The 25,541-nt window shown below is 36.5% G+C and overlaps 1 protein-coding gene across 3 annotated transcripts in view; it reads right to left on the bottom strand.

Moving 5' to 3' along the window:
• LOC100241153 (prolyl 4-hydroxylase 1) overlaps window positions 1-23,779 on the bottom strand; it is a 35,944-nt gene extending 12,165 nt beyond the window's left edge. The window contains exons 1-6 of one of the 3 annotated variants that reach the window (XM_002268373.5): window positions 23,561-23,779; window positions 22,935-22,982; window positions 14,558-14,626; window positions 3,556-3,608; window positions 2,603-2,668; window positions 199-273 (exon numbers count right to left, since the gene is read on the bottom strand). In XM_002268373.5, coding sequence (XP_002268409.1) covers window positions 199-273; window positions 2,603-2,668; window positions 3,556-3,608; window positions 14,558-14,626; window positions 22,935-22,982; window positions 23,561-23,624 — 375 coding nt within the window. In that variant the 5' untranslated portion in view covers window positions 23,625-23,779. Of the gene's footprint in view, window positions 1-198; window positions 274-2,602; window positions 2,669-3,555; window positions 3,609-14,557; window positions 14,627-17,002; window positions 18,370-22,934; window positions 22,984-23,560 lie in introns of those variants that run through there. The other 2 variants (XM_019220028.2, XM_059737034.1) reach the window with 2 other exon arrangements.
• Between the last annotated feature and the right edge of the window lie 1,762 nt (window positions 23,780-25,541).

The raw sequence follows: 25,541 nt of genomic DNA, 5'->3' as shown, positions 1-25,541 counted from the left end.
CAAAAAATAAATAAATATATAAAAAATAATAATTTAGCATAAAAAGACAGGTGATTCAATGAATGAATAAATGCCAAAAGAGATACAATTTTATTAGCATATATGGGAAGAAAATGATAAACCACCAGCTTGTAATTAGAAAGGAACAAAGAAAGAGGAAACCAAAACAGATAAATGAGATTTGCAGGCCATACATACTTTCCCTGTTTGTGCATCCACTACAGTGGAAATCTGAAGGAGAGGCTCCGCCATAGCTCTAAGATAGTCACATTCCTGTTAGGGTTGTAGAAGTATTATTCTTATACTCAATTTCACAGCTTCATATGCAAAATAGAATCTCTTTATTGTCTAGTAATCAAGCAAAGTATTGTTTTGGTTGCTACAACAGTAGAGAATTAGAAAATATTGCCAGATATTTGCAATGCATTAGATTAACTGATTTGAAATATTGTCCAATGTGAAAGGTAAACAAAGAAAAGACATTCAACAGTAGTGATATTCTTCAGTATTAAAAGGATAACAAACATACAATTATGTCAAGTATGAAGGAAAATGCAGCATCTTAGAAAGATTTCGGAAAAAATAAGTACAACAAGATGAAAATGAGATAATTACACTCACAAATAGTACTTCTCTCTGACTTACCCCTTTTTATTTTTTGATAGACAATAAAAGATTTATATTTAAGGCAAAAAAAGAGAACACCAGAGTATGCTGGACCTATACAACAAGCATAAAAAGGCACAACCACACAAGAGAGAACACAAAAAACAACTCTCTTTCTCTCTGGCCTATACATGATTTTGTTATATATATTTTTTTATCTATATAGCTGTCCCCTTCTTCCCCGCAAGAAGGCCTTCCTTTTACCTTGTTGATCAGCTTTTGTGCATTTTGGAAGAATCTTAATCCTTTGTTATATTTCCAAATATCAATGAATTAAGCTTGTTTCTAAGGAGAACAAAGTATAAGGAAAGACTGGAAGACATTTCTTTTCTAGAACAATAATTTAATTGAAGTATGAAAGGTCAATAGAGAATGGCATCATATGAAACAGAAGGAAATCAATTTCTTGAAACATTTCTGTGAAAAAAAATAACATTTACAAAATTTAAGCTATTTTAGCAACCGCTATGTTACAAAACATAGAGCTGAAAGGGGAAAAAAGAGTACTGACCTAAGTTGAGGCTTTTTCAAGTTGTGCTGAGATTACAGCAATGAATAGTAAAAAAGAACCAATAAGTAAATAAACAGTGAAATATGAACTTTATAAATTTACGTCAATTAAATATTTCTCCTTTTTTAACCAGAAACAAAAATATTTTCATTAAAAATGAGAATACAAGATAAGGATAAGAAATCCTACCCTAATTTACAAAACCTGATCACAAATATTTATCTTTTCAAAAAATATCATCATTTTGTGAATGTTATAGATCGTTATAGGTCGACCTTGAATATCAAATTAAAACCAAAGCCCAACATTTAAAGTTAGCTTTTTATTTTTATAAAATATTCCACACTTGCTTTGAGCATAATTTAGATTGCAAAGTTTAGGGAGATCTGAAATCATTTTTAAATCAGAAAAAACCATTTCAGTACATTTAAACAGAAAGGAATAGAACAAATCCTTCAGCCAAGCACATATGCATGTGTATAAATGAAAAACACCTAACAAAAAGGGCATAATCAAAGTACACAGGCACCAAACAACCCAAAAAAGAAGAAAATCAAATAATCCCCTCCTTGAACTAGAAATCAACCAATCAATAAAGTCCAGCAAAGACAATGAAACCTCATCAATGAACTTTCTTGACCAAAGAAGAAAAGCATCGAGGAATGACTTTTTAATCGCATAGTCTGAATGCTCTGCATTTTCAAACAATTGATGATTTATCTCTTGTTGTATAGTCTAAAACAAGTTCAACAGAATAGTCCACCATACATTCCTATGTTTTTTCCCTACAAAACCCACTTTCCAACTCAATAAAGTTTCTTTAACTAAAGAGGACAGCACCAACTCTACTCCAAACAAAGGGAAGTAGAGCTGAAACAAGATTCTTGTTTCATCTACTTTTTAACTAAACCAAAGTCAAAATCCTCCCCCATGCCACTTCCCAAGCCAAGAATCCTACCTCACTAGAAAACCAGTCCTCCTACTCCAAATAAGAATAGAAAGCTTTGACTGAAAACTTCATGTCCTTGAAATCTTTCCAAATCACTCTATCCCCAACACTCCTCATCACTAGTCACTATTGAAGCCTCTTAGAAAATGACTCTCCACTGCCAAACTCCCAATCATGGAATCATCTTAGGAGGTCTTCAATATCCTACCCCTTTGGATTCCTCCCATACTTTCACAACCCATGCATCCTAGAACCAACAATAGAGAACAAAACAGAGAAAGCTATACTCAAGGGCAAGTCAGCACACCAAATATCCTGCCAGAACATCAGCATTTATACAAAGATTTCAGAATCTGATTTATGATCATAATTAATTCCCCACAAACTCAACCTCTACTTGGACATTTGGATAACGCAGATCCAACATCATCATACCAACTAAGAAAAGGTAATCACAAATGTTAAATTTCATCTACCTCTGAGCTCAAAAAACTATGAAGTAGAATGATTCGCGGTGACCAGTTAAGTATTTCAGGTTTGACCTGCATCAATAAAGATAGGAAACTGTGAGGCAAAGTCACAAATACCAAATTCTATAGAAAATTAAAGAGAGGGCAAGAGGGCAAGGGAACAAGCTCTCAGACAAGTTTCCAAAGAATTTTTAGGTATTCCTGTGAGTTCAATTCAATTGAACAGGGGAGAGGCATATCATATTGGCAGAAGGATAGATGAGGATTGCATGGAATAAGAACCTACTTTTTTTTATTCCTTGAGCTAAACATCAATGCTTGTTCTGTACGAAAATTGAGGTTTTGGGGACTTGTATTGCATTCAGATATCACTATTGCAGTGAAGTCAAAAGCCTTCCCCAAAACAATGGGGTTGTGATTAGCTGTTAAGACCAATATCTTAGTCTTGTTAGAATGCTCGACTGAAGCAGGTTCATTGAGATTTAACAATCTTGTAGTGGAAGACGACTCAGGAACTGTTATGGTCTTTGAGGAAGAAACATCCTTGATACTGAGAGCTAAGATTACAAAATTTTGATATTTCAAGGGGGTTGGGTTGCTCTTTTACTTGGATCTTAAATCAACCAAGTCATGGATAAGCTAGCCCAATAACAGGTCTTGGAGCTTCAGGCATCCATCAAGGATTTCAAGCCTCACTGAGAAGTAGCACTTTTAGAGTTTTTGAGCCCTCGTAGTCTTTGGTTTTTGATGTTTTTCCAGTTCTACTCTTATAGTGAGTACTGGCTTGAAGCTTACCCTTCATTGTGTTTTAAATTTACTTGATGAATTATTTGTTTGTCCGGAAAAAATAAAATAAAATTGATTGAAATATCCAAATCTAGTTCTAGTTTTCAATAATGTGGACCTCAAGACCCAAAATTTAACCATAAAGGTACAGGGGGGAAAGGCCAAGAACATACATATCCAATACGTAGAATATCTGCATCCTTGTCATTTACCCACTGAGAAATACCTGAAAGTCATGATGATACACAAAATGTTGGTACGTTAAAAAATTTATTTTTCTAGGACTTAAATATACATGGAAATACACATGAAATGTGTGTCTGCTAGACATTAATAAATGAAGGTAAATGACATACACAAAGTAATCCAAATTTTAAAAATACTCTTGCCAGGGATAAATGCTTCAAATCTAGTGCACTCAAAATAGATAAATAAATAAAGAACAAGAATAAGATAGTCATTTATGAATAAGTCACCAAACACATCTAACTTGGAACAAGTTAGACTTCCCAGTATCATGCAGAGAACTTTATAAAAACCAATTTCTGGCCATTGCCTGGTGATCTTGGATTCTAATCATATCAAGTGGAGGTCATTGCTTTCCAATTTAAGAACATAAAACATTCAAATTTTGTTCTTCAATCAAGCACTAGTGAGAAGAGGGTTTGATCAAGGGATAGGAGGATCATAAAAACTTAAGTCTAGTCTTAGGAGGCTTGACGATCCAAGGGCAAGAATAGCTTTTGTTCTTAAGGGCATAGAATATATCAACACTCTGGAAGCCCTTGGTCAAATGACATAAACCTTAACATCTCTTATATTGTGAGGTGATTATGCTTCACAAGCAGTGTTTTAAATGGATAATGAGGCTAGTCTAGATGCCAAGCATTGTGAATTAGCATTACGAGATATAGCATGAACACAAGCTAACTAAGGCCTAAACCTCACACTATTATAGCCTTGAGGCTATAGACTCAAGGATGTTGAGACTTAAGGCTCAAATATTCAATGGATTGTAATGAGGTTATGTGGCCTTTGTGGGCTTCTGGCAGATGTTTACAAGAGACTTAAGCCTCAATAATCAACAAATGATTTTATCCTTGTATGGGTTTTGGAATAGATTTACAAATTGTCTTAGGTTTAAGGTTTGAGGAAACCTTTTACAAACTAAGGGCTTAGTTGGCTCCAAATGAGTCCTTAAATCGAGTGGGAAAAGAGAGATTAAGAAGAATAGAGGAATGGCTAGGTACTACAATGGAAGCTCATGCATAACCATTATTTTATTATTGATTAATAAAAGGAAAAATGTCATTGCAATTGATGGATGAAGAAGAAGAATTGGTGAATATAAACACTTATAGGGAGGATAATAAAGCAATTGAATACTATTATAATTCTTTGTAGCATTGCCTAAATAAGGCCAGACCTAACAAGATGTAGGCTTTAGCTTAAACAAAATGATGGTAAAGCACAAAATTATTTGATTACGCCACGACAAAGAATTAGATTCAAAAGAGAAAAAGATGAATTAAATTAGAAACTATTGGCACTAACAAACAATTATCACTAATTTTATGGTCTTTTTATAGTTCAATTCTTATTGATTTTATTAGTTTTTTTTTTATTTAATTTTTTGATATTTTTCTTTCCTTCATCATTTTGTTTAAGCTAAAGCCTACATCTTGTTAGGTCTGGCCTTATTTAGGCAAAACAACTAAGATTTCCTTTAGCCTTTTAAAACATTATTCACAAGTAAATGAGTTGGAGGCCAAAATTGAGGTTGAATAGGATTAAAGAAGTGGACTACAATTCTGAACTCTTTTTTTTTTTTATTAGAAACGAAGAAGATTATATTAATATAAGAACAAATACAGGAGAGATAAAAGAGACAAGAGAAAGAGAATGTGCATTCAGGAGACAAAAGTGCAGTGTATGACGGATAGCATTGCGAGAAGTATAGGATCAGGGAGATTCCTAGGCTGGAGAGCAGTGAATGCGGAGGGAGCATCAGGAGGTATTTTTATATGTTGGGATAGAAGGGCCCTAGACATGCTAGATTGGGAGGAGGGTCAGTTTACCTTGTCTTGCAGATTTTGTAATATAGAAGATGGAAATGTATGGGTTTTTACGGGAGTGTATGACCCTTTTACTAAGGTAGAGAGGAATGCTTTATGGGAAGAGTTTGGGGCGATCAGAGGGCTGTGGGAGGATCCTTGGTGCATAGGGGGGGATTTTAACATTACTTTGTTCTCAAGGGAAAGGAGTGGGCAGAGGAGGATTAGCTCAGCAATGAGAAACTTTGCTGAAATTGTGGATGATCTTGGGCTGGTGGATCTTCCGCTGCAGGGGGGAGATTTTACTTGGAATGGGGGTCTACATAATCAGACTTGGGCTCGTTTGGACAGGTTTATGGTGTCTCCTAGTTGGATAGATCAATTCAGTGGGATTAACCAGTGCAGGCTGCCCCGACCGGTGTCCGATCATTTCCCAATTATGCTAGTGGGGGGTGGGATAAGACAAGGCCCGACCCCATTCAGATTTGAAAATATGTGGCTTAAGGCTGAGGGATTTAAAGAGCTTGTACGCAGCTGGTGGCAAGGAATCGATGTTAGGGGTAGTGCTAGCTACAAGTTGGCCACTAAAATGAAGGAAATCAAACAGAAGCTGAAAGTGTGGAATAGAGAAGTTTTTGGTAAGCTGGAGAGCAACAAATCTGCAGCTTTGCAACAGGTGGAATTTTGGGATAGGGAGGAAAATGACAGAATTCTGACTATGGAGGAAGTAGAACTGAAGAAAGAGGCAAAGGAAAATTACAAAAAATGGGTGATTATGGAGGAAACTCATTGGAGACAACTTTCTAGGGAGATATGGCTGAAAGAGGGGGATAGAAACACGGGCTTCTTTCATCGTATGGCAAGTGCCCACCATAGAAATAATTGTATGGAAAGAGTTAAGATTAATGGGGAGTGGTTCCTAGAGGAGCAGGAAATTAGAGAAAGAATTGCTAATGCGTTTAAAGAACTTCTTTCAGAAGATATGGGGTGGAAGGCGGATATTGGGAGTCTTCAGCTAGATCAGATCAGTCAAGAAGAGGCTGAGATGTTGAAGAGGCCCTTTACAGAGGAGGAGATTCAGGGGGCTTTAATGGAGATGAATGGGGATAAAGCCCCTGGTCCGGATGGTTTTACTCTGACTTTTTGGCAAAGCTGTTGGGAGTTTGTTAAAGAGGAGATTATAGAAATGTTCAAGGAATTCTTTGAGCATAGCTCTTTCCTTAAAAGCCTTAACAATACTTTTTTGGTTTTGATCCCCAAGAAATGTGGTGCTGAGGATCTTGGGGATTTTAGACCTATCAGTCTATTAGGGGGTCTCTACAAGTTATTGGCTAAAGTGCTGGCCAATAGATTGAAGAGAGTGGTTGGTAAGGTGGTCTCAAATTCTCAGAATGCTTTTGTGAGGGGAAGACAGATTCTTGACGCTTCTCTAATAGCAAATGAAGTGATAAATTCATGGCAAAAACGAAGAGAAAAGGGTCTTATATGCAAATTGGATATTGAGAAAGCTTATGACAGTATCAATTGGAAGTTCCTATTGAAGGTGTTGCAGAAAATGGGCTTTGGGTCTAAGTGGGTGGGGTGGATGTGGAGTTGTCTATGTTCAGCTAAATTTTCAGTGATGGTTAATGGAGTGCCTGCAGGGTTCTTTCCTAGCTCCAAAGGCCTTAGACAAGGAGATCCCTTGTCTCCTTACCTCTTTGTCATGGGAATGGAAGTGTTGGATGTTCTTATTAGGAGAGCTGTGGAGGGGGGCTTTTTATCAGGGTGCAACATAAGGGGCGGTAGTGAATCTCCATTGCATATCTCTCATTTGTTCTTTGCGGACGATACCATCATATTCTGTGAGGCTAAGAAGGACCACTTAACTCATTTAAGTTGGATTTTGTTTTGGTTTGAAGCGGCTTCAGGACTAAAGATTAACCTTGCAAAAAGTGAGATCATTCCAGTGGGAGAGGTGGTGGGGATGGAGGAGTTGGCTGTTGAACTAGGGTGCAAGGTGGGCTCTTTACCTTCTCAGTACTTGGGTCTACCCTTAGGGGTACTCAATAAAGCGCCTTATATGTGGGACGGGGTGGAAGAGAGAGTCAGGAGAAGACTAGCTCTTTGGAAAAGGCAATATATATCTAAAGGGGGAAGAGTTATCTTAATAAAAAGCACCTTGGCTAGCATGCCAATCTACCAAATGTCACTCTTCAGGATGCCCAAGATGGTGGCTAGAAGACTTGAGAAAGTGCAAAGGGATTTTTTGTGGGGAGGAGGACAGATGGAGGGGAAAACTCACTTGGTTAATTGGGAGGTTGTATGTACAGATAAGACCAAAGGGGGGCTAGGCATTAGAAAGCTAGCCTTGTTGAACAAAGCATTACTTGGCAAGTGGATATGGAGGTATGCTAGTGACAAAGATAATCTTTGGAAACAAGTGATCAAGGTGAAGTACGGGCAGGAGGATTTCGGGTGGAGGCCAAAGAAGACTAAGGGGGCGGTGGGAGTAGGGGTTTGGAAGGAGATTTGGAAAGAATCAGAATGGTGCTGGAATAACATGTTCTTCAAAGTAGGGAAGGGCAACACAATCAGGTTTTGGACAGATGTGTGGTGTGCAGAGACAGCGCTGTCCCATTGTTTTCCTCATCTCTTTGCTATGGCGGTACAAAGGAACACAACGGTTGAGGAAATGTGGGATCAAAATTCGGGTAACGGAAACTGGAATCTAAATTTTCTGAGGGACTTCAATGATTGGGAGTTGGGGTTGGTTGGAGATTTTCTTCAGATTTTGAGGGGCCACAAACCCTCTGGGGTAGAAGACTCAGTCCTGTGGAGTAAAGGAGGAAGGGCGCATTTCAGGGTAAAGGAAGCGTATAATTTGCTGGTGAGATCTGAGGATACAGGTTTTCCTTCTAGAAGCATTTGGGTGACAAGGGTGCCAACTAAAGTTTGTTTTTTTGCATGGGAGGCGACGTGGGGGAGGGTGCTGACTTTGGATAGACTTCAAAGAAGAGGGTTACAACTTCCAAATCGCTGCTTTCTATGTGGTTGTGAGGAAGAAAGTGTAAATCATATACTCATACACTGTACAGTGGTTAGAGTTTTATGGGATATAGTGTTTGGTTTAGTAGATGTGAAATGGGTTTTCCCAAAAACTGTAAAGGATGTTTTAGTTAGTTGGAGGGGTTCATTTGTGGGAAAGAAAAGGAAAAAGATTTGGGAAGCCACTCCGTTGTGTATTTTTTGGACGGTGTGGAAGGAAAGGAATAGGATAGCTTTTAGGGAGGGGGTGTTGAACGTTCAGAAGTTAAAGAATATTTTTGTTTGTAACTTGTGGAGTTGGGCCAAACTGTATGTAGGTGAGGAGGCGTTCTCCCTTATAGGGTTTCTTGAGTGGATGGCTTCCACTTAATGGGAGTTGTTTTTGTTTTGTTGTTTTTGAGGCTTAGTTGCCTTGTATACCCCCCTGTATACTTTATGGCGTCTTGCCTTTTGAATGAATTTCCTTTACTTATCAAAAAAAAAAAAGAGAGAAAAAAACCAAGGGAAGGATGAGAGGTCCTTCCTACACAAATTGAACAAAGGAGAAAACTCCCAACAATAGAACTCTAAAAACATAGAAAAACCCTCTCAATCTTCAAACTTTTGAAACGTAAACCTCAATCCAATTGAGTTGTAGAATTCTGAACTCTTTTAGCCAACAACAACTGGAAAAAGAAAGGAGAAGTCAAATCCATCCATGTTATTGATGAATGTGACTCAAAGGATAAAAACTCTATAAAAAGAGTTGTTAAGATTCTTCTACCACTCAAAGATTATGGTTAGAGAACCTTGGTTGGTCCCATATTTTTTTGGGGAAGATGGTTTGGCTAGAGAGACCTTTCTAGGAGAATGAGATTAGAGATGCAATCTTTTAATTGGATCCAAATAAATCACTCAGTCAATATGTATTTGCTATGGCCTTTTACCAAGATGGCCAGAAGATTAATAAGAGGTGAGGTAAGACAACCCTAGGTTGGATGTTTACAATCAAATATGTGGGCTAGACCTTCACTATATTTTAGGTTTTAAGCAATAGAAATATGATTAAAAGTTATGGTCGCTCGAAAAAGTAAAATTTTAAAAGAGAAAAGAGAGAGAGATGATGATGAAGGAATAAGATAAAGCCTTAGAATCTCACTAAGGTTTTCTAGAAATCTCACCTAGAAGAAAAACAATAGTCTCATCTTTGGAGGTTACAAGTTTCAAGAAGAAGTATTGATACTACTCACATCCATAAATCACTAAGTTGCATCAAATAGACTTTAACAAACTACAAAAAAAAAAAAAAAAAAAAAAAAAAAAAAAAAAAAAAAAGAGAAAAGAAAAGTAAAAAAAAAAAAAGGAGGAAACCCAATCCATATATTAGCATATGAAGACTCTTTTTTCTTTCCTTAAACTCTAAAATCTTCTAAATAAATGGAATTATAAGAAAAATAAAAACTTTCTCAAAACTAGAAACTTATGGCCCATTTGGCAATGTTTATATAAAAAGTTCTCAAAAGCCAATTGTTGAAAACAATTCTTAAATATTTTTCAATTGTTTTCAAGAACAAAATTTTGTTTAGGAAGTCAAACATGAAAAACAGTTATTCTCTCATGAAGTTGATGTGCATTTATAAGTAATGCAAAAGTTTTCAAAGTATTATTCATCTTTTTAATTATTGCTCAAAACACTAAAAAAATAACAAAAATAAAAAATAAAAAATAAACCTAAAAACACCTTAAATTTATTCTAAAGAACCACCTATTTTCAAAACAAATTCTAAAAAAACTATTTTCTATCAAATGTGTTTTCTAAGTTAGAAAACTGTTTTCTATTTTCAAGAATAAAAAACCATTTTAAAAAAACAGTTACCAAAGCTTTATAGAAACTTCCTGTGATAGAAGTTTCTACTAAAGGAAATTTTCTAGATTATAAAACCGACTCAAATAAAAACTTCAAAAAGAAAAGAAAAAAAGTCTCTTTCTAAGAAGAAATTTCTAACAAAAGTAGAATTTAGAAAATAGGAATTTTGAGTATGGAAACTTCTCGCTTGAGAAGAAATTTCCAAAGGAAATTTCTTGCATATTTGTAAAAGTAGAGCTCTTCTTATTAAAGAAGACTTGTTAGACAATAAAAATTTTGGAAATATAGAAGCTTCTTTTGAGAAGAAATTTCCAACCAATTTTTTTCCAAATTGTAAATAAGATTCAATTAAATAATTACTTACAAATTATGAACCAAGAAAAAACCAAAAAACTATAACATTTTCCTTTTCTTCCTTCCTTTTCTCAAAAGGGTGTAGGATACTCATCCCCATCACGAGGTCCTTGTGAAAGCTTTTGAGTTCCATTCTTGGGGACCGATTGATCACAACACTATACCTACTTTTACATTGCTGGTTTTTGACAGGCATTATTTTTTTATTTTTTTATTTTTTTGATAGACAACAAAAACGTGTATTAGAAAACACCAAAAAAGGAGCCCACCCTACGTATATAGGCAGTATGAACAAAACAACCTAAAGCAAGCAACAAATAAATACAAGGTTAGCCCACAAAAATAGGACAAAGCTAACCACAAGAAAGAGCATCTAAGAAATTCAAGATAGAGGGGTTCTCCATTTCCAATTAATCATGGGACCACTTTAAAAGTGATTTAATGGAGAACTCCTTCAATCTTTGATCTGAGAGTTCTTCATCTTTGAAAGTCCTATAGTTGTGCTCTTTCCAAATACACCAAAATAAGCAAATTGGAGTCAAACATCAAACTATCATTCTCTTTCCATTCAAGGAGCATATTTCTCACTAAGGCCAAAAACACCCAAATCAAGCTAAAGACCACTAACAAAAAAATCCATAACACTCTTGTCTTATCACAATGCATCAAGATGTGATAAACTAATTCTTCACTATCTTTTCAAAGGCTATATCTATTGACCATGGGGCATCCCCTCTTCTTTAACGTATCTTCCCCCAAACTGCTTCCCAAGCAAAAAAACACATTCTAAGTGGAGCATGGGATTCTCAAATCTTTAGCTAGAGTACTAAATTATTCTCAACACTTAGGGATTACTAATATGACTTGATATTGAAGTTTCTTCTCCTACCATGTTTTCAAAGTAAAGCGTCCTTTCCTTCTTGCACTTTTAACGGGTAAATAAGCTCCAAAAAATGGATCACCTCCTTTATCTCCCAATCTTGGAAGTGTCTATTTGGCCCCGCAATCCCATGGAACACAACGAGAACATTATATTTTCATTACAAGGATAATTGTGATATCCTACATCAGATAGGGGAAAAAGTTTCTAATATTATATATGTATGAGTTCCTTTTAACCATATAAATGTGTTTTAAACTGTGAATAATATCTACATCTCCCTAAATTTTCCATGAATAATATTCCTCCAGAAGCCTCCCACTCAAAAGAAAATCTCCATAACCATTTCCCTAGTAAGGCTTAAGTAAGACCCTCCAAACTTCTTGGCCCTAGCCCTTCATACTTCTTAGCTTATAAACATTTAACCAATTCACCAAGTGGATCTTTCTTCTTTCTCCTATATCTACCCATAAAAAGTGTCTTTGAATTCTCTTTAATCTAATCCTTACTTTTATGGGAATTGATAAGAGACATAAAATAGATAGGGAGGTTTGATAGAGTGCTCTTAATAAGGATAAGTCTTCCTCCTTTGTACAGGTACTATTCTTTCCAAGCAACCAATTTCCTTTCAAACCTCTCCTCGATTGAATCCCACAAACCCCAAAACTTATGAGGGGCCTTAAGGGGTAAACCAAGATAAGAAGTAGGAATTCCCCTTCCTTTACACCCAAAAAGAGAAATCGCTCTATCCACATCCTCCACTTCTCCTCCAAGAATAATTTCACTTTTTTTGAAAATTTACTTTCAAACTCGACACCATTTCAAAGTAAGTGACTATCCACTTCCAATATTTCAATCAATGCACATTCTTCTCACAAAAGAGAAGTATCATTTACATATAAGACGTGTGAGACTTAAATCTCTTCTTCCCTCTATCCTCAATCTTAAAGCCCCTAATGGAACCTCCCTACTTGGCCTTTGCAATTAAGTTACTAAGGGCATTTATGACCAAAACAAAAGGATGGGGTGAAAGAGGGTTCGTTGCATCAAACCTCTAGAGGTTAGGAAGAAGTTTGTGGGGATGCCATTGACAAGTACTGCCAATCTCACAAAAGATACACAAAAGTGGATCCACCATCTCCATTTAGGACCAAATCCCATATTTTCTAAGATCGAGAGAAGGAATTTCCAGCTTACATGATCATAAGCTTTTTCTATTTCTAATTTGCAAAATAAACCCACATTGGAACTTCGCTTCCTCGAATCAACTGCCTCATTTGCAATCAAAGTTGCATCAAGAATCTATCTGCCTCCCATAAAAATTGATTAAAAAGGAAGGATTGATCCTCAAAGTAGACTTTAAGGAAACATTAGAAAATGTTGTGATATCCTTGACCATCCCTTTTTGCATAAAGGCTTTGGCTATAGATGATATAGATGGATAAGGGAATGACTATCAATTGCTAGCTTTGTGATTCCAATTAATGGAAGGGCTAAGGATAGATTTTGAGGTTTCTAGAGTCTACAACAAGGAGATCCACCATCTCCTTTTCTTTTCACCCTTGTAGTTGATGTTCTTGCTAGATTGATTCCTTTTTTCCATAAAATTTTAGTAGATTGATTCTTAAGGTTGAAGACTTTAGCCTTATGAAAGGCTTTCGTGTTGAAAGAAAGTAGGCCATGATCTCTCATCTCTTGTTCATATATGTTACAACCATCTTTACATCTACTTCTACATCAGAACTCTTTAATCTTACAATCCTTCTAAGAGTCTTTGACATATTGTGAAGTCCCAAGATCAATCACAAGAAGAGCTCTTTTTTTTTGGATTAAATGCCAATCAAACATGTCTAAGACATCTAGCCTCCTCTTTAGGTTATGAAACTAGGTAAATGGCCCACTAGTTATTTAGACTTTCTCCTAAAAGGTAAACTAGGAGCTATTTCTCAATGGTTTCAAGTTTCAAGCTTCGTTCCTTGTGTTAGTTCAATTTTTGACAATTGATTAAAATCTTAGGGAGTATTGATGCACCTATTCCCCATGATCCCCTTTTTTTTTTTCTTTCTTTTCTTTTTTTTTTTTCTTTTTTTTTCTTTTTTTTTTTATGGCATGGGCAATAAAATAAAATATATTAACAATGCCTCAAAAAGGGCATATCAAAATGTACACAATGTATCCCTTAATAATCCATGAATCCCTAGTTGCGAAAAAGGAGCCTACAAAATTGAACTTAACTCAACCCTTGTGATGCGATATCAAAAATGAAGAATTTCTACAAACATCCTCTTGGATTTGTACAAAAGGTTCCAATTAAGCAATAAAGGCCCTCTTGCTAATGAGTTGTTGTGTTACTTTTCTCTTTGGCAAGTGAACAAAGGATGATCCTGAAAATAATTTAAGATATGCTAGCTATTGCTTTTTAAGGATTTTGAAGGGATGCTATGGGTAAAATCTTTTGGTTTTGTGTGCTACTTGCTATTTTATGGGTGATTTTAAATGAGACAAATGGTAAGATTTTCAAGGATAGACAGAAATCTATCGAACAGTTAAGGCATTTAATTTACTTTTTTGACATCTATTTGGACATCATGGTCAAGGGATTTCTAGACACCCCTTATAGTATGATCTTGCTAAATTGGGGGGTTATTTGATCTTCCTTTTAAAGGAGTACTTTTTCTAGGTCTTTTTACCTTTTTGCTTCTAAATGTCATGCATTCAAGGTTGGGGTTTAGCTGCGGCTTTGTTAAGAATATTTCTTCCAATTATATATTTAGGCTTCCATTTTTACTAATATTTGCTAGTTTCATATGAAAAAGTATAATAGGAATTTCACCAAAAAGAACTTCAACTCTCTCCTCAGTGTAGCCTAATTAAAACACAAAAACATAAAATAAAAAAAACAATTGATAGAAGTTATCAAACAATGAATATTCTTTATAGAATAGCTCAACTATAGAAACTAATATTGTAGCTTTTATTTATTACAAACAGACATTAATAGTAACCATACCAACCTCCATGTAGCTGAAGAGAGCCATCATTCTGTCTCTTATGCACTTTTCTAAATGATGGAAATGCCTTACCTGCAAAGGATATGGTTTGTAAAAAATTATCGAACATAAAAAAAAAAAAAAAAATTATAACAAATAATGATATGACTTTAAAAGCATAGGAAGGTAAAAATGAAATTCCCTTGGCTATCTCAAGGTACCATATTGTGCCAAAAGTATATAATTATATAAGATTGCTATATAGAATATGAAATTCAATTTGGACAAAATATTTAGACAGGATATAAGAATTTCTATACTTGAACTAGATTCTTTTCTTTATATTCACATTGATCAAATTTGGAAAATGTGAATGAACAATTTCAACAAGGGAAATTTAAGCACATCCACCTTTTCTCTCTTCACATCCACCTCTTTTTAAAAATAAATATGAAAAGGCAATATTGCCTTCTTCTTCTTCTTCTTCTTCTTCTTCTTCCTTTCCTTCTTTTTCCCCTTTCTTTCTTCTTTCTTCTTCCTCCATCCGTTCTTCATCTTGACTTCCTCTTCATTTTTATTTTTATTTTTTCTGGTTTTTTTAAGAGCAAGATAAATTGGAGAGAGAGGTAGCTATGGCGTGGCACAAGTGGCCACTGTGACCACCGGAATGCCATGGCCACCCCCCCCCCCCCCCCCCTTCCGCCTTTCTTATTTGGTTTTTTATTGAGAAAAATTTTAAAATAAAAAATAAATAAATAATAGGAGGTAGAGAAGGGGGTGGTCATGGTGTGACCACCGGTCGCTGTTGAGAATGGTGGCTGTGAAAAGAGAGAAAAAAAGGGAGAATCCCTAATTATTGTTATTGAAAAGCCATAAAGAATACACATTGGACTTGGGTATATATATACATGTTAGTGGGACCCACAATACAATAAGGAAAGAAAAGGAAAAGGAAAAGGAAAAGTAAATAACCTAAATAACTGTACACAATCTAACACTCCCCCTCAAGCTGGAGCATATATGTTATATGCACCAAGCTTGTTACAAATGTATTTAATTCTAGGACCTCTGAGAGATTTAGTAAAAATATCTGCTAGTTGATCATTTGAATTGACAAAACTAGTTGCCACACATCCTGATGCGATCTTCTCTCTAATGAAGTGACAGTCAACTTTAATGTGTTTGATCCTTTTATGGAAGACTGGATTTGATGCAATATGCAAAGCGGCTTGGTTGTCACAGATGAGCTTCATCTGTTCATCCTTTCCAAATCTCAACTCCCGAAGAAGATGTTTCAACCATATGAATTCACATGTTGCCAGAACCATAGCTCGATACTCGGCTTCAGCACTAGATCTGGCCACTACATCTTGTTTCTTACTCTTCCAGGATATTAGGTTACCTCCAATAAAAACACAATACCCGGAAGTGGAACGTCTATCTGTGGGTGAGCCAGCTCAATCTGCATTTGTGTAGCCAACAACCTGGGCATGACCTCTATTCTCGTACAACACACCTTGGCCTGGTGTGCTTTTGATATATCGAAGAATGCGGATTACAGCATCCCAATGGCTATCACATGGTGATTGTAGGAATTGACTAACAACACTTACAGGAAAAGAAATGTCTGGACGAGTAATGGTGAGGTAGTTCAGTTTACCTACAAGTCGCCGATATCTCCCAGGATCTCCTAAAGGCTCCCCCTGTCCTGGTATAAGTTTGACATTTGGATCCATAGGAGTGTCTACCGGTTTACAACCTAACATACCGGTTTCTTCCAAGATGTCTAAAGCATACTTCCTTTGGGAAAGAATCACACCGGAATTGGATTGAGCTATCTCAATCCCTAAGAAATACTTGAGTTTCCCCAAGTCTTTAGTCTGAAAGTGGGTGAAAAGGTGTTACTTTAGTTTCTGAATATCATTCTGATCACTGCTTGTAATGACGATGTCGTCTACATAAACTACCAGATAAATACACTGCCCCGAAGAGTTATGATGATAAAAAACGGAATGGTCTCCTGTACTGCGGAACATGCCAAACTCCTGAACAATAGAACTAAAACGGCTAAACCATGCTCGAGGAGATTGTTTCAAGCCATATAGAGAACGGCGTAACCTGTACACTAAACCAGACTCCCCCTGAGCAACAAAACCAGGTGGTTGCTCCATATAAACTTTCTCAACAAGATCCCCATGAAGGAAAACATTTTTAATATCTAACTGATAAAGAGGTCAAGAACACATAGCAGCCATGGAGAGCAATAGACAAACAGAAGCTATCTTGGCAATAGGAGAGAAAGTGTCACCATAATCAAAACCATAAACCTGAGTATAGCCTTTAGCAACTAAGCGGGCCTTAAGGCGATCAACCTTACCATCAGGGCCAACCTTAACTGTGTAGACCCAACGACAACCAACTGTAGATTTACCTGAGGGTAAAACAACAAGATCCCAAGTGTCATTGGAGTGTAAAGCAGCCATTTCATCTAATATTGCCTGTCGTCAGTCTGGATGGGAAAGAGCCTCAGGGTTGCTCTTGGGAAGAGAAACAGAAGATATAGCAGAAACAAATGCAGAATAGGGTGAAGATAATCGATGGTAACTCAAAAAATTGTAAATGGGATGAGAATTACGAGTAGATCGATTACCTTTCCGAAGAGCAATGGGTAAGTCAGCAGAAGGAGGCAAAGCCGGGGCAAGAGAAGCTGAAGGGATAGGAAGTGAGTCAGTAGGTACCTCGGCCAAAGAAAGAGGAACAGCGACACGATGACGGCGATAATAAACCTAAAGTGGGCAATAAGGCACTGCATCAAGTGGGGAGATAATGGGAAGGGGTAAGACTTCAGAAACAGGAAGAGACTTAGAGGTGGAGAAGAACGGTGAGTCCTCAAAGAAAGTGACATCAACGGAGAGAAAGTAGCGATGAGTCTCAGAGGAATAACAACGATAACCCTTTTGAAGTCTGGAATATCCTAAGAAGATGCATTTTGTGGCTCTGGTAGAAAGTTTGTCCTGTCTAGGAGTGAGAATATGAACAAAGCAAGTACAACAAAAAACACGAGGAGGAAGGAAATAAAGTGGTTGGTCAGGGAAAAGAAGGGAATGAGGAACCTAATCGTGTAATACAGATGAGGGCATACGATTAATCAAATAACATGCTGTAAGAACAACGTCCCCCCAAAAACGAAAAGGGATATGACTATGGAGAAAGAGAGTACGAGTTGTTTCAACAAGATGTCGATTCTTACGTTCAACTACCCCATTTTGTTGAGGAGTATGAGCACAAGATGACTGATGAATGATCCCATGTTGGGACATAAATGAAGTAAATGGTGCAGAAAAATATTCCCTAGCATTGTCACTGCGGAACACACGAATAGAAATATTGAACTGGGTTTGGATTTCAGCATAAAATTTCTGGAAAATAGAGAATAACTCAGCTCGATTTTTCATTAAAAATAACCAAGTACATCGAGAATAGTCATCAATGAAAGTAACAAAATACTGAAATCCTAAATTAGACGCGGTCCGACAAGGACCCCAAACATCAGTGTGGACAAGTTCAAAAGGAGACTTTGCCTGATTATTCAAACAATTTGGGAACGAGAGACGAGTATGTTTCCCAAGCTGACAGGACTCACACGCAAGCGACGACAAAGATGAAAAACTAGGGACCATTTTCTGGAACTTGGATAGACTAGGGTGGCCCAGGCAACTGTGGATGAGGAGGGGAGCATCAATGGAAATGCAAACTGCAGGAGTTGAAGGTGAGGTGAGGTGATAGAGGCCTTGAGACTCACGTCCTATGCCAATCGTCTTCCCCGTACTCTGGTCCTGCAAGGTCACAAATTTATCAGAGAAAGTGATAGAACAGTTAAGAGTGCGAGTTATTTTGCTGATGGAAATAAGATTAAAAGGACACTCAGGGGCATAAAGGACAGAATGGAGAGGTAGGGAAGGGAGAGGATGAGCGAAACCAATTAGCCATAGTTTGGGAACCATTAGCTAAAGTAACAGTAGGTAAGGCAGAGGTAGTAGTAATAGAAGAGAAAAGATCCTTATTACCAGATATGTGATCAGAAGCGCCATAATCTAGAATCCAAGGTCCAAGAGAAGATATGTGGGTAAGACAAGCAGAAGCATTACCAGTCTGGGCAACAGAAGCAACAAAAGCAACAGAAGCTGACTTGGTGGCCTAATAGCGGAGATAGTCATCATACTCACTGTCAGTGAGGGAAATACCCTGAGATGTGGAGGAACTGGGAGGCTGAGGCGACTGAGGATCAGATGACTAGGCCACGTGGGCAGTGCGGGGAGGCCGCCCATGTAACTGATAACACCGATCACGAGTGTGACCAAGCTTATTGCAATAGGTGCAATGAGGACGTTGGCCTCTACCTCGGTTACGACTGCGTCCTCCTCGAGAGTTAGTTTGAGAAACTAACACAGAAGAATCTGAAGTATTATCAGATGGCAAAGTCTGAGTGGAGGAGATACGGAGGAGGCGAGCAAACACATCATCCAAGGATGGAACAGAGGAATTGCCAAGAATCTGATCGCGGACGGTCTCGAGATTTGGACGGTGGCCAATAAGCGTAAGAACCATGAAGAACTTGTCAATCTGTGTTCGTTGATCCCCAACATCAATAGTAAGAGGCATCACGGTCAAGAATTCCTCCTTAAGAGAGGCAATATGGCCAATATAAGTAGATAAATCCATGTCTTGTTGTCTGACATTGACAATAGAAGAAGTCACCTTATAAAGACGTTGGATATCATTCATGTATAGCCCTTTCGCCTGATTCCAAAATTTAAACCATATTTTGTAGGCCCGAAGATGAAGCAAAATCTTAGGATCAACTGATTGCCATAACACACTACATAACTGTGCATCTATCTTCCTCCATTGTACTCTGTCAACCTCAGGGATATCCACCTCCTGCGTAACAAGGTGATCCTCATAACCTTGACCCATAAACCAAAGCTCCACAGAGGCAGAGGCAGACCAGGACAAATAATTTTCACTACCAACCAATTTCTTCGAAGTAATCATAGAAGATCCAGATATGACAGAAGAAAAAGTGGAACTTTTAGTAGTCATATCTACTTATCTGGAGAACGAAATATGTTTGGATCGAAGAGAGCCCTAATACGGCTTCAGATCGCGGCTGAAAGAAGAAAAACCGAGGATCCACAGCTGTGAGAGACCAAATAGTAAAGAAAAACAAATGTGGCACTACTGGAAGGGTAGAAGAACACTTCCTAAGACACGTGCAGGGCTCGGGGTGGAGAGGAAGTCACCAGAGGTCGCCGGAAAGGCTGTTTAGAGGGCCGGCGGAGACAAAAAACCCAAAAAAATGCACTTTCAGGGCTCGGATGACACAAGCACAGATGGAGGGTGGCTAGACAGCGTCAGGCGAGGCTGGAGGTGGAAGCGCGTGGGCGGAAAGTGCTCCACGCACCCTCACGCGCCGGCGCGTGAGATTCAGGCCGCCGAAGAAGAAACACGCATGGCTGGCGCGTGGCTGAGATTTTCCCTCCAGTGCTTTGAGAAAACTTGAAGATCTCCTTGCGCACCTGATGGTATGGTCGGTGTCGGAAAAGGACTTCGCCGGAAAAGTCGCCGGCGGTGAGGGTTTTCTGACGATGATACGATTGATCGGAAAGCTTTAGGAGATGGGAAGGGTGACCGAAATGAAACACGGTCACTGAAAGATTTCCCAGAATGGATTCACGGATAAACCAGAAATAATTAGGGTTTTTTTCTCCCTTGGCTCTGATACCATGTGAAAAGAGAGAAAAAAAGGGAGAATCCCTAATTATTGTTATTGAAAAGCTATAAAGAATACACATTGGACTTGGGTATATATATACATGTTAGTGGGACCCACAATACAATAAGGAAAGAAAAGGAAAAGGAAAAATAAATAACCTAAATAACTGTACACTATCTAACAGTGGCATGCCACAGCCGCCTTTTATTTTTTTTTATAAATAAACACAAATATATTAAAGGGCAAAAAGGCCACAAAGCATACAGGGAGTATACATATGAGCTCAAAACAAGAACGCAAAAACAAGCAACCTCACCCACCCTTAAGCGGCTGCTAGCCACTCCAAAAAGCCTAAGAGCGAAGAGGACTCCTCTCTAATATAGCCCAACTCCACAAATTACATACAAAAGAATTTTTTAGTTTCTGTATAGCTAAAGATCCTCCCCTAAAAGCTAATCTATTCTTTTCCTTCCATACCGTCCAAAAAATACACAACATGATGGAATTCCAAATCTTTTTCCTTTTTTTCCCCAAAAAAGAGCCCCTCCAACTGAGTAATGCCTCTTTATCTGACTTTGGGAACACCCACTGAACCCCAACAAGGGCAAGGACGATCTCCTAGAGGGCCCTTACCACTATACAATGTAAAAGAATGTGATTTACATTTTCCTCTTCACAACCACACAAAAAACAACGGTTAGGGAGCTGTCATCCCCGTTTTTTAAGCCTATCCAAAGTGAGAATCTTCCCCCACATGGCTTCCCAAGCAAAAAAGGCAACTTTGGTTGGGACCTTATCCACCCAAATGCATTTAATCGGGAAGGCGCATGCATTGGGAATAACCAGCACATTATAAGCATCCTTAACCCCAAATATGCCATGACCCCCACCTTTCCATAGCACTGAGTCCTCCTCTGAAGATATCCTAAAGTCCCTGAGCATATTAAGCAATCCTCTTATCAAGTCTAACTCCCAATCATTAAAATCTCTATAAAATCTAAGATTCCAACCTCCTTGACCAAGGCTTGAGTCCCACATCTCATTGACCGTTGCATTCCTATGGACTGCCAAGGCAAAAAGCTGGGGGAAAGTTTGGGACAGCGCCGCGTTGCCACACCACTGATCAGTCCAGAATTTAACTCTAGTCCCCTTCCCCACCTTAAACTTTATGTTATCCCAACACCACTTTGCCTCCTTCATAATCTCCTTCCAAACCCCCACTCCATAAGTCCCGCGGGCTTCTTTAGTCCTTCACCCAAATTCTTCCTGACCATATTTCACCCCAATCACCATCTTCCAAAGATTGTCCTTTTCAAAGGCAAATCTTCATATCCATTTACCCAGCAATGCTTTGTTTAAAGGATCAATCTTCCGAATGCCTAGGCCGCCCTTCTCCTTTTGGGTGCACACCACCTCCCAATTAATTAAGTGAACTTTCCTCTCCAAGCTTCCCCCTCCCCAAAGAAAGTCTCTTTATAATTTTTCAAGCCTTTTTGCAACAATCTTAGGCATTCGAAAGAGGGACAGATTGTAAATAGGCAAGTTGGCCAGTGTGCTCTTAATTAGGGTGATACGCCCACCCTTAGATATATATTGTCTTTTCCAGGGCCAATCTTCTCCTCATTCTCTCTTCCACCCCATCCCGTATAGAAATAGCTTTGTGATGGGCTCCAAGGGGCAGCCCCAAGTAAACAGTGGGCAGAAACCCCACTTTGCACCCAAGCTCCACTGCCATTTCCTCAATCTCTTCCACCTCACCAACCGGAATTAAGACGCTCTTATCTAGATTAATTCTGAGACCGGAAGACGCCTCAAACCAAACTAGAATCCAGCTTAAAGCGGATAGTTGCTCTTTCCTAGCTTCACAAAAGATGATTGTATCATCAGCAAAAAGAAGATGGAAGCCACAGCCGCCTTTTATTAGTTAAATCAAATTATAAAAAATTAAAAATTAAAAACAAATAGCATGAGGAGGAAGAAGAAAAGAAGGGAAAAAGAAGAAAGAAAAATGGAAAGGGAAGAAGAAGAATGGGAACAAGGGTTAGGGCTATGTGGGAAGAGGACGAAGAAGAGGGTTGGGGTTAGGGTTGAGGAGGGTAGTTTTGTCATTTTAAATTTATAATTTATTTAAAATCAAAAATGAAAAAAAGAAAAAAAGGTGGATGTGAGGAGAAATCAGGTGGATGTATTTACCAATTCCCTTTCAACAATATTTCAGCAAATTCTTTTAAATTTAATTAAAAAAAAAGTTTAAAATTTCAATTGTCAAACCTAAGCAGGATGGTTGTTCACTTCCTTCAAGTAAAAAAATGAAAATGAAAATGAAAATAATAAGTTAATCATCAAAATTTATTAGATCATGCTTGCATTTTGAGCTGCTCTGCTTTTTAGTTTTCACTCTTCCAATTATTTAGCGCAAATTTTAAACTCAAGCCAATAAGTCAAAGCATGAAAGGAAGGAAAATAAGCCAGTATATCTTTAGAGAAAAACAGGCTAATGAATATAACAACAGGAAGTTTGAATTCACGAAGAAGCATAGGTTGAACTAGCCTAACAAAAAATTAGAAGAGAGACTATCAAAAATCAAATATGGAGATTCAATTAAAAATGAACAGCTACTATACCATCTACTTCTTCTAATCCTCCGATGAATTCTAGTTGCAACAAAGCACCTGCAGAGCCCAAACATAAAAACCTCAATACTAATACTCTTTAGCATGACTTTGATGATGATGGTCTGTTAACAACTCAGATCACGTTCAATCACAATGTTACTTTATCATCATATTCATGTTTCAAAAGAAAAGACAACTTGAAGTGAACCATATACTGCTTTTTCGTTATTCCATCTATGACGCAGGGAAATCCGTAAAAGAAAAAAAAAATCTTCACAAAAATACAGCACACTTCAGTACTTTAATTCTCTTTCCCCTTCCCTCACCCTTTCCCAAACAGAACCCTAACATATCACCATAAAAAAGGGAACTATTTAGGGACTAAACTTACAATCCAAGATTTAAAAAAAAAAAGAAAAAGAAAAAAGAAGAAAATAAAATCATTTCCATTTACAGACTCAATTCTCGAAGCTTTGAAAACAAACACAAAAAACATATCGCTCCACACCTGAAATTCATCTCCCCCCCTCACAACAGAAAGTGATCTGAGCAGAGGAATCGCAAAATATTGGAAGGAAACTTAGGGGATCGGATGGTAATAAGAGAAGAATGAAAAGGGGGAAGACAGAGATTACCGAAGATCATTCCGAAAGAGACTAAAGCAAGGAGACCAATTACGAATTTCATTGGAGCCGCCATGGAGAAAACGAAGAGACTGACAGAATCAGAGACCGAGTGCGTGGGATTTATGAAAGAGAGCCGAGTGTTGCGCTCGCTGTCTTCGCACTCGGGTCTTGTCAGATGCCGTTTCTCCAGCTATCACGTGACACCGCTTCCAAGTTTTTTCTTCCAAAACCGTCGTCGTTAATTACTAATTAATTATATTTAGCACAGCGCGTGTTTGGTACGTGAACGAGTAGTCGGAATCCTATTCCTTTCCTGCTTTCATTTTACACTGGATAACTTAAATCGATGGAAATCGAATGAAAAATAATTCCAACCAAAATGAAATTTCACTTATTACATTTCTATTTTGATTCCTTAATACAAATTTTTTTTAAAATACCTTTTTTAAATAAAAAAAAATTAAAGAGGTATTTTGATTCGTCAGTTATTTTTAAAAACACTTTTTAAAAATTAAAACATTTAAGACATTTTTAGATAAGTTGTTTTTAAAAATAATTTTTTATTTTAATTTTATAAAAAACATAAATTATAAATTCAATTTATATAATATAAACTAAATTTAATACACATATTATTAAAAATAAAAATAATTTTTTAATTATAAATAAATTAAAAATAAATCATTTTTAATAAAATATAAATATTAATAATATAATAAAATCATAAATTATATTATTTCTAAATATTATTAAAATATATATATTAACATTAAATTATTTATTTTGTTAAAAATAAATAATAATTCAAACTTAATAATTTCTAATAATTTTTATAAGATTTTATAAATATTATAAAATATAAATATTAACATCTTATAAAAGTAGAATTAATTTGTTTTGTTAAAAATAAAGAATAATTATTCAAAATTAATAATTGATAATACTATTTTATTTTAAATGAATATAATAACAAATAAAATTTATTTTGTTAAGGTATAAATGTGCTGAATTTTTTACATGCATTCATTTATTACTCGATTATGAAAATGATCTTTTTAAAAATAAATTATTTTTAATAAAATATGAATATTAATAATATAATAAAATCATACCTTGATTACAAGATTTATTGATTCTTAGGATATCCGTAAATTTTGGAGAACATTTTCTAACCCTTGGTCACTCGCTCCTGTGTCTCTACCTTACATTAATCTTAAAGTCTCTATTTATAGAAGAAATTGACGAGCTTAAATTTGGTTAAAATCCACAGATGTAAAGTGAGATTGAATCCAAAAATAATTGCAGAAGACAACTGGCTTCTTTCTTTCTAGTGAAAACTTTAAATCTTTAGAGGGATGTTGCAAGTAAGAAGGCCAGATATTAGCACGTTTTCGTTTTGAAATCAAAGTTGCCAGTTTAAACGACAACTTTTATATATAGAGATATTACATTAAAATCATTTATTTTGTATATAACTTTTATTCTATCTACATAAAAAAATAAAAAAATAATTAAAAAAAAAAGTCTAATTTGGATTATATTAATTATACAAATATAAAAATAGGTTTATTATGTGAGAACCATAACATTATTAGTCTTTTTCAAATGAAAAAATGATGATGATAATGATGATTAGTCTTCTTCAAATGAAAAAATGATGATGATGATGATGACGGTGATGATTCAATATAGTAATTTATTTTAATTTTATTTATAGTATTATATTTTATTATAATTTCATACATGAATTTCTAAGATAATGATATTTTAACAATAATTTATTTTTGTTCTTTTTTTTTAGACATTCATGCAAAGTTATAGATTACTTAAGGTTGATATTAAAAATTTGGTTGTTCTTCCTTGCATAGTGGACATATGGGTCAATCTGGATAAAAGATTCTTGAAATCTTTTGTATAACTATATATTTGTATATTTGTCTCCTTATATTTATTTTGTAAAATAAATAAATAAATAAAATAAAACTCCATA

The sequence above is a fragment of the Vitis vinifera genome, chromosome 5, assembly GCF_030704535.1.
Source record: "Vitis vinifera cultivar Pinot Noir 40024 chromosome 5, ASM3070453v1".
NCBI lineage: Eukaryota > Viridiplantae > Streptophyta > Magnoliopsida > Vitales > Vitaceae > Vitis > Vitis vinifera.
This window is presented reverse-complemented; position numbering and strand designations above follow the sequence as displayed.